The sequence below is a fragment of the Helianthus annuus genome, chromosome 12 (assembly GCF_002127325.2).
Source record: "Helianthus annuus cultivar XRQ/B chromosome 12, HanXRQr2.0-SUNRISE, whole genome shotgun sequence".
In the NCBI taxonomy this organism is placed as follows: Eukaryota; Viridiplantae; Streptophyta; class Magnoliopsida; order Asterales; family Asteraceae; genus Helianthus; species Helianthus annuus.
Window position 1 is genome coordinate 27,167,298 of NC_035444.2, and position 10,528 is coordinate 27,177,825.

At 35.8% G+C, this 10,528-nt stretch overlaps 1 protein-coding gene across 1 annotated transcript; it reads right to left on the minus strand.

Moving 5' to 3' along the window:
• Window positions 1-5,824: 5,824 nt before the first annotated feature.
• Window positions 5,825-8,468, minus strand: LOC110904856 (zinc finger CCCH domain-containing protein 15). Its single transcript, XM_022150731.2, has 4 exons — window positions 8,314-8,468; window positions 8,112-8,197; window positions 6,792-7,526; window positions 5,825-6,340 (listed from the first exon to the last, which is right to left on the minus strand). The coding sequence occupies exons 3-4, from the start codon at window positions 7,497-7,499 to the stop codon at window positions 6,044-6,046; spliced, it is 1,005 nt and encodes a 334-aa protein (XP_022006423.1). The 5' UTR covers window positions 7,500-7,526; window positions 8,112-8,197; window positions 8,314-8,468; the 3' UTR covers window positions 5,825-6,043.
• Between the last annotated feature and the right edge of the window lie 2,060 nt (window positions 8,469-10,528).

Genomic DNA, 10,528 nt, shown 5'->3' on the forward strand with positions numbered 1-10,528 from the left:
AGCTTGTCTGAGATTCTTTTGTCTTCTCACCACTAAATGCTGTCTTTGGTGATTCACCAACTTTTACTGAAGGTATGTTACCTTTGTAGTAAAGACCCACATTTTGTTGATGTGAAGAACTGCTCATCTTGCTTTGCTTTTGTAGCTCAAGCTCATGACTTTCTATTTTTTCTGTCAAGACATCAAGAGAAATTGTATCATATAACACATCATTTTTCAAAATGAACACAAACGTCTGCTACTGATCTTTAATTGATGATTGGATTAAAGCAATCATTCTCTGTTCAGCTGCGAATTCGGATTTATCATCTTTGTTTAAGCTTTTGAGCGGGATTTCTTCTCCTTTATCATCAACCGGCCTATTATAACCAAATTCCAAACAAAACCAACTTTCATGCGCGTAAGCTTTTTCCCAGTTGATGAAACGTTCTTTCCACCAAGTGTAGTCTTCAATACTTTCGAGCGTTGGTGGTTTTGAATGTGTTCCGTAGAAGTTATCATGTTTAATGTTTTCATTGATCGCTTTTGTTATGGTTTTTGGTGTAACAATTGAGGTTTCAGAAGACTCAGATGTAAACGCCTTGTACAACGTGTTGTAGAACTCTTCAGCCATGATGTTTCTTGTTTACCACTTCGAATATCAATAATTGAAGTTCAAAATGTTTTACTTATAAATGTATGAGTGTTGCAGATTTCATTCCAGACTACGATCCCGACAGCCGAGTCTAAGGGGGAGTCTGAAGACGAGCTCAACGCAAGAGGAAGCATGGATTCAAGGAGCCATGTAACTATTCCAGAAGAGCTTGTATCCGGAAAGCCAGGTGTTGATCCCAAAGCACGGAAGCTTGACGAAAGGGGGAGCCTGATGAAGAATAGAGTCTACTGAAAGAGGGAGCTGAAGCTGAAGACAGATCCACGGGGATTCTGTTCGAGAAAGAGGGAGTCTGTGTTGCTGAAGATGTTAAAGCTTCAAGAAGACTCAGAGAGAGAGAGAGAGAAGGACAAGACGCTACGAGTTTCTCTACGGATTGACTGCGGCAATATCCAAGGGGGAGTCTGTTAGTGCATTTATGTTTATCGCCTCCGAAAATACAGTCCGTAGCAGAAACTGAAGAAAACTTGCTTTATATTGTTATATTTTAGTAAAAGGCAACCTGAATCACGTACACAGAACTTTCTCTCTCTAAGCTTTCTCTCTCTAGCTCTAGATCTTCAAAGCTCCAAGTGCCAAAAGTGTCAAAGTTCTAAATCCTAACCCTAAGGGTTCTATTTATAGGCAAAGGATATAAGGAGACTCTTCTTATTTACAATTATGTCACCTTGCCTTTACTAACAAGATATTACAATATAATGCTTGTTTACATCAGTTTCAGCTACGGTTCGCATTGACGGAGGCGATAGACATAAATGCACCAACAACTTTTGATGTGAAAGCATGGTTTGGTTTTTCCTAAATAACCAATACTTTACATCGTTAGGGTGTTAGGAGTGGTTAAACAATTTGGAGTGGCAAACTAAAAAATCAACCAATCAGAGTGCGCCACGTCAATCAGTGAAAAGTGTTTAAACTTTTCTAAAAAGTGTTGGCAATGGTTTAGACACTTTGTGAAGTGTTAAACTTAAAAAAAAAGGAAAACTGTGTGATTGGTTGAGAGATGACATGGACCCCACCCCACACTACCCTCTCTCTCATACCCTCCCTCTCTCTCTTCTCCCCGCATCGGCCATATCTCCCCGCATCGGCAACATTCACCAGCGGCAAACCCACCAGTGGCGGTGTTACCGCGCGGCAAAGGCGGTTTGCCGAGTGGGTTTGACGCCCACTCCTAACACCCTTAGGAACATCAATGGAATTATCTAAGACATGATATATCATTTCAAACTCATCATTACGTGTATTAACACTTAAAAAAAAACATTATGTTGTGCTATACAGACCAAAAAAATATTTTTAAGGGGTGCGAATAAAGGGTTAACCAAATTTTCAAAGGATACGTCCGTCTACTCAGGGCTCTACATAGATCCGCCCCTGGTTCTATAGTGAAACTTAGTATATCATTTCCCATGTTAGATCATGTATACACAATGTAACGACACCAATACCGAGAAAATTAACATGTACTATTGTAACACCCTAGGTAAATTTCACATCGGTCGTGGCAGAAGAGATTTTTGGTTCATAAGGATTGCCCTGCCTTTTAAATCACCAAGGTGTTTTGGGTTTAGTTGGCTGTGGAACACATGAAAACTCCATAATTAAGCATGCTTTGGTGAAAGTGATACTACGATGGGTGACGTATTGAGATGAATTAACAATCCATCAGGGGCAAAACGAAAGGGCTGGATGTTACATGTAGTGAGATGAATTAACAATCCATCAGGGGCAAAACGAAAGGTCTGGATGTTACATGTAGTGAGGAGGGAACATATAAGTGGGTAACAAATTCACTCACTCGCCACTCTTTACCTCTTATACATGATGAGTGGTGAGTACTTTTATTTATTTTTCAATACAAATTTGTAATTGTTTAAAGCAATTATTTTAAACAATAATTTTTTTTTAACGCCTAACAAATTCTTTAAATGGGTTACTAACGAAATTCATCGTATTGGGATACATTCGTCTCCGAACCAAGGAAAACTCTCACCTAGGGCCAAAGCCCGTGAACACTCGCCCGAAGACACGACAATGCGGTGAGGTAAAACCTGCTCAGTTCAAGAATCAAACTAGCGATCTCCACCTACTCGCACAATCTCCCATCATCACCAGGTACCGCAGAAAATAATGGGGAAAACATGAATCGAACATGAGTCGCTTAAAACTCGTCTCTCACTAATTTTAAACAATAAATACATAAAAGTCAGTTGGATATCAAAAATTATCTTCAAGCACATGCTAAAACCAGGGAAACTTGTGCACGAGACCAAAAATTACTTTATTTTAAAAACAACTTGGTTTTTGTTAAACTTATATTAGAATTAGAATGCTAAAAAAGTGCAAAACCGTGTATTTCGTTTTATTTAAACTCTCAAATACAAGCTATTTTAGAAAATCAAATTAAATTTCACTCAAATACAAGCTATTTTAGAAAATTAAATTATTCCATATATAAATAAGTAACTTTTCTATGCATAAACACTTGTAATTTATGCTTTGAGAATTTTTCAAAAAAAAAAAAAAACTTGATTTTTTAGTTTTAACTCAAAGGTTTTTACCTTTTGCAATTTTAACCCTAAAAAATTTGTTTTTTCACTTTAACTCAAAACTTTTCATTATTTGCAATTTAACTTCCCAACTTTTATCAATTATACTTTTCGTCTTTGGTTTAACGTTTTTACGTTCCGTTACGTATAGTTCTAAATTTTTCGAGTTAATACGACGCAATGTACGAGTGTGATTCAACTTTTTTATGTTTTGTTTCAAATTATGCAAGTTAACACGACGCAACGTGCATGTGTGGTTCAACGTTTTTACCTCTATTTTTTCATGTTTGACAGGTTCGTCGCAACACGCAGATCCTAGGTCGAGTCAGTGTTGGTGGTCGACCACGGTTGTGTGACATTAGTACTATTTGACACCGTTTTACGCCCCGCCGCAACGCAGGGTGTGCTTTGGAGGTTTTCCAAAGAAAAAATGGTTATGCATAATTGCATATGGTTGTCGTAACCTTGGCTTTAGGGGTTTTCCAAAAAAAATTGATTTTTTTTTACTTTTCACCCAAAAGTATTTCATAAATTACTTTTAACCCAAAACTATTTGTTTTTTTTTACTTTTAACCCAAAACTTTTTATCTTTTGCAATCTATCGTCACAGCTTTTTTTACTTTCAACTTTGATCCTTTATTGTTTTAATTTTCCGCAAATTTTCCTCTTTATGCTTGGTTCTAAATTTTGTGATTTAACACATCGCAACATGCGTCTTTGGTTTAACGTTTATACGTTTCGTTCTAAATTTTGCGAGTTAACACGACGCAACGTGCGTGTATGGGTGAACGTTTTTACATCGTCTATTTTTTTCCTGTTTGACAGGTTTAACATAACGTACGGGTCCTAGGTCGACTTAGTTATAACTAAAGAATCCCCGCCGCATTGCGACGGGTCTCAATTCTAGTTAAATTTCAAAAGAACTATTAAAATAAAATATTAAAAACAAATAAATGAGGTTTACGCTGTCATTGGTTCACCATATTAAGGTCTCATGCCTCACTTCTGTGAGCGTGTTCACATGTGAGCAGCTCACTTAAAATTCACACATGGACGACGCTTGTGACGTATAATGAATGCTTGTATTAGCAATTGTTGCAAGTACTATGTTCATTAGATTTATTTGTATATATTTTTTAGGTAAATTGGATTTAAATAATCCCAACTCACTGTTATTTGCCAATAATAATCTCAACTCATTTAATCACCAATAATAATCCGAACTATTCACTTTTATTTGTAAAATACTCCCAGTTAAAAAAACACTAACTAGGTTAAAAAATTGCTGACATGGCAGGTGACGTGGCATGCCACATCAGCAAATGTGCTGACGTGGCAGTTGATGTGCCATTTTTGCTGACGTGGCTGTCTACGTGGCATTTTTGATGACGTGGCAATTGATGAGGCAGGTGACATGGCAAGCCACATCAGCAATTTTTTAACCTAGTTAGTGTTTTTTTTAACTGGGAGTATTTTACAAATAAAAGTGAATAGTTCGGATTATTATTGGTGATTAAATGAGTTGGGATTATTATTGGCCAATAACAGTGAGTTGAGATTATTTAAATCCAATTTGCCTATTTTTTATTATGTTACTAGTATAGCAAATATACGTTAGTTTAGTTGGAACATCTTCTTTTATAAAGAGCTATTATGGTTTCATTTGACATCATCACAAACATAACATTATCCACAATGGCTCGTGTTTGGAATTACTGAAGTGAAATTTTATATTTTCATCGCATCATTATTTTACTTATATAATAATACATATATTTTAATGGATGTTTACTTTATAAAATGGTTTTAAGCTCGGAATCTACTAGATAAAAAATACAAATATGTGAAATGACTCTATAAAAATGATAATAATTCAGGGAGAAACAAACAAATAAACATGGATGTGTGAAATAAGACAAATTTTGCATCCACCTTTGTTTGGACAATTCTATGAAAGTTTTCACTTAACCCGATGTTCACCACTTCTCTCCCTTCTATAAAGATATACATGTCAAAATAGGTCAAAATTGATCCTGTATTTAATTTTATATCTCTTTACAGTTTACTTATAATCTTAGTCTAAAACTCTAAAGATTTTTCAAGGAAAAAGTATACCAGTTTTATTGTCTACTAAAACATATTTATTTTTAATAAACTTTTAATTATATACAAAGTTTTAAAAATTATGTAAAACAAGACATGTATACATTTAGTATATATTTACTTAGCAGAATGATTTGAAAAGCTTATGAGTTGATCCCAAGAGCAATTGAGCAAAATGGTGTATTTGTGATATCTCTCCAGGCCTCCATGGCCAGTGCCACCGCCCCGGCTGACGCTATTGTATCCATTACCGCCACCACCTCCACCCACTCCCACCATCAACCGTCATAAGAGCAATATAGAGGGTGGACCAACTTTATTTTTTTCCCTTTTAAAACAACCATTTCAAGGTAAACCCAGAATCTATTTTGACCCATATAACTTGTGACCAAGCCTGACCTATCCATTTTGGCACACTTAGCTAGTATACAGATCACTTTACTCTCTTGACCAAACCATGTAAATGCACGCAAATACTAGGCAGATTTTTATGCCTTTCAATATTACAAAACTTAGCTTTCAAAATTAAGAATCCCTTAACGAACACATAAAGCGATCAATTATAACAAAGAGTACATCTCAGCTATCTTATAAAGGTCTTTCTTTTGCCCTTCTTTTTCTTTATTATTTCTGTTTTACTAGTAAAAGGAATTATTTATTTAGCAGTATAAACATCTCTAACTTGATTTGCAGGTGAATTAAAAAAAATGTAGTTTCTGTAGAGATGTACCAATGGTCAACCACGGCTCAGGAATTTCTCCTCCTCGGTGAGAGCATGGCGAAAATGACAGCGGTGGCCATACGGGCAAGGGTCACCCGCCAGGACCATTCTACAGACTTCTGTTTTGTAGCGCGGGTGGCGTATGACTGGACGAAGTTCCTCAATACCATGTGCAAATTGACAGTGATCTCCATATGGACATGCACCAGTTTGTTGCCATTTGTTGCAGAGTTCTGTCTTTGTCATCCCTTGGTTGTAGACCTTCAGTTCCACTGGTTCCTCCTCTTCCTTTCCACGTACATACACCCTTTGCTATTTCATTTTCAACAGCACAAACAATAACAAACTCAAAAATTGAATAATGAACAACATAATGGTTTCTTGAATTGTAAGTTTTAACAACATTATAATTAGTCATCATGGAAGAAAACATAATGATAATGATGAACAAGTTACATGCTTTCTTGATCATAACCTAACCTCCAAATGATCCAAAAAATATTATATGAAAGTTCAACATGTTATAGAACATCACAAAGTCAAAGATGAAAGAACCTTACCAAATATATAATCATGACTACTATTGTTGGATAATTATTGGATTTTGGATTAATGTGAGATGTTGGGAAATAAGTAGCAGTTAATTTAGGCCTAAAATACAAACATTTGGTAGTGAGTCAATGAAGTTTCTTCCACTTGAAGTCATCCCCATAAATAACATAACAAGCAATTAAGTTTATGTTAAACATAGTTTAGTGTTTACCATATCAGAAGCTGGTTTAACCCGATCCACAGCACGTGACCGACTAGCGCTCCCGTCATCAGCTTGAATCGTCTTCAAGTACCCATTCGATCTAACAGAAATACTTTTTGGCAATTTAACCCGCTCCACCTCAGTTTTCTTAACCGGATCCACATTCTCCACACCACGAGCCACTCGTTTGTCAATTACCATCGGTCCTTTTTCCCCAATCCTCATACGTCCCAAACGATTGACAATCGAATTTACAGATGGAAACATAGTCGCATTAGCATAGTTCTGAAGAGAAGAAACTGCTGATGCTGAAGCCGAAACAGAAGCTGAAGCCGCCTGTAGTTGCAAGTGAGACAGTTGCTTGTTCAGTTCCGAATTTGCTCTTTGAAGGTTGACATTCTCTTGACGCAGCGCCTCGGCTTCTTTGGTAGAGAGACGGAGGTTAGATAGGCACCAGTTACGTCGGTCGATTAGGTCTTGAAACGGTGCAAAGTCCTGCGAGTTTCTACGGTTGTAATCGACGACAATCTGCTGGTGTGGTAGGGTTGATGGTTCAGGTACAGCGAATAGATGTGGTGAAGTAGTGGCAGGGAAGATTGAAGAGTACAGAGGTGTCTGGAAATCATCGAACGGTCCACTGCTCGACTGTTGGATGAACGAAGACCAGAGTTTACTGTCTTCATCTCCACTATATGAGAAATCGGTATAACTATGCATTTTCTCAATAAATCGACAAGTCGTTATCTGCAAAACATTATCAATGAATCAAATTCGTTCAGTAAATCAATTACAGATTCATTCTTATGCAAATCCACACGAACAAAAGCACATACAGATTATCAACGAATCAGTATTACAGTAAATTGCTTTCAAATTACATCTTAAGCAAATCAATATGAACTAAATCACACACAACAGATTATCAACGAATCGATATTTCTGTAAATCGCTTTCAGATTCCTCTATACGTGCATCAACACGAACTAAATCAAATACAGATTATCAACTAATCAATATTTCAGTATATTGCTTTCAAATTCCTTTTTTACGCAAGTCAACACGAACTAAAACACATACACATTATCAACAAATCTCAATTTCCGAAAATAATTTACGAATTACCATTGCAAAACCTAATATATCAGATCTGGAGTTTTCTAACTAAAAACAAGCAATAAATGATCTAAGTACTGTCATTAACAATCTCTAGCGATGAATATACCGATTCAAACACAGAAAATTAACACGAAACAACTAAAGGGAATCAAACAGATGAATATACATCAAAATTCAAATAATAATTGAGAATTAAAGCGAATAAACTCATACCTCAAACGAAAACAGCGATTCTACTGTACAGTTGTTGCTTGATCCTTAATTGATGAATTAAACAGATGAATATCGCAATTATCCGCCTGATCATATAAGTTTATCAATTAAAAGGAAGATAATCAACGCTCAGACAATCAAACAGATGAATATACTTCAAAATTCAGATCATACGTGAGAATTAAATCGATTAAACTGATACCTGTGACTAAAAACAGTGTTTCTACTGTACAATTGTTGCTTAATCTTTCATTGACGAATAATACAGATGAATAACTTCTCGATTAATCTAGAGAGAGAGAGGGAGAGAGAGAGAGCACGATGAACTGCATTCTTCGTTGCCAGGAGTTATATGTATCTGAATCCGTTATTTTGTAACGGAATGCAGCAAACGGAATCTTGCCATTTTCCCATTCTTACCCTCGTAAAGTTTTATTGCATGGCATAATGTTAGGGGTATTTTAGTCAATTTAGTTGAGCAAGTTGTTGTGATGTGCCCCATATGATTTTGGCGGGAAACATATTTCAAGTACACGTAGGATAACAATGTTTTATCTTTTTTATATCATTTTTGGCAAATTAGAATGATTTTATGAAATATAAAATAATGAAGTAACTTGTAGTTCAATTTATTGATATCTACATAAGATTATGGCAGTAGATCTTTACATAGGCATACGTCTGTATTTATATATTTGCATGCTCGGGTTTAAGTCCCTTCAAATCAGTGGCGGATCTTGCCCGTTGAACGTGTCAGGGCTGAAAGACACGGACACTAAAAAAGCCTGGGCAAGCCCGGGCCAAACATAGTATATATATAAAATTTCGATCGAAATGCGGAAAATTAGCACTACGGCCGAAAAACTTGCCCGGGCCGTGGCCCTGCCACATCCCTTCTAAGAACCGCCCCTGCTTCAAATGTTTGTCTAGTTTTGTGTTTAGTTTGAACCACAGGTTATTCTTGAAAATTTCTGAAAATTCGGGATCAAGAGCGGATAGAAAAAAAATGTACTCCTTAAACATATATATTTTTAGAAAAGCTATATGAAAAAGCTTAAAGTATAATTTATCTCAGGGATATTGAATTTAAATAACCTCAACTTTCACCAATAGGGTGATAACATTCCCAACTTTTGATTTGTACACAAGCACTCCCAACTTTCAACTTACTGGCCGATAACACTCCCTAACTAACTAAACCCTAACTCAGTTAGTTTTTGCTGATGTGGCCCTTTTTGCTAACGGGGCATATGACGTGGCAGCTAATGTGACATTTTTTGATGTCGTGGCAGCTGACATGACATTTTTTGATAACGTGGCAGCTGATATGGTATTTTTATGACGTGGCAGCTAACATCAGCTAACTGAGTTAGGGTTCAGTTACTTAGGGAGTGTTATCGGCTAATAAGTTGAAAGTTGGGAGTGGTGGTATAGAAATCCAAAATTAGGAGTGTTATCTGCCAGTTAGTGAAAGTTGAGGTTATTTAAATCCAGTATCAATTTTTTTAAATATTCATATAACTGTTTGTTAAATTTCGTGTCCTGAGGAGAGTGAGCCCTGGACAGTCGTCAACATTGCCCTCCTTCGTGCCGGCACTAGTTAGAACATTGCACCACTGCCACATAAGGATGCTTTATATGAGCTTCTTTGATATTTTTTGGGTGTAACAAAACCCAAGATATAAGCTTCTTGTTATATGCTTCACTACACACGAAATATAGAATAATAAAATAAAAATACAAGCACTTTAACAAGTTCCCTGCATATAGGCTCCTTCACAAATACACTTAAAAGATGATTGATCTTAATATTATGATTTGAGGTAAAATTGCATGTATCTATAGAAATGCAGGCATAGTTTTACAAAAATTACTAATTTTGATTGAAAACTTAATCATCTCAAAGTTACCTAGTCTATTTATGTGGTTATATATATTATTTTAAAAGTTGAATTTTAAATCTTATTATTGTTTTGAATAGATGAAAAATGGTTCACTCCCTGTAAATGCTTGATTTAGAAGTTTAGGTGACTGAATGATTAGTTGGAGGTGTTGATTTCTCACTTTAAATTGAGAGGTTTGCTTCTTTAATACAACTTTAACAAACTTTCATCCATCAATTCTGATATCATTTGTTTGGTGTGCATAACATATGCCCCACACATGATTTCCACATTTCTTCAAACCCCCAACTCCCCATATGGCATAATCACTCTTAAAGTGACAATTAGTACCAATTTATCTAAATATTAAGTTAATTTAATCTCTAGTGAGATGTTGATTGCCCATTTATATAAATAAAATACAATTGATGATTATTATTTGTAAATTGGAGTTTTAATAATCACATAGTTGCAACGTCACACATAGTCACTCGCTTATTTAAAAAACGATGGTGGTGGTCTAAGTGTGATAAA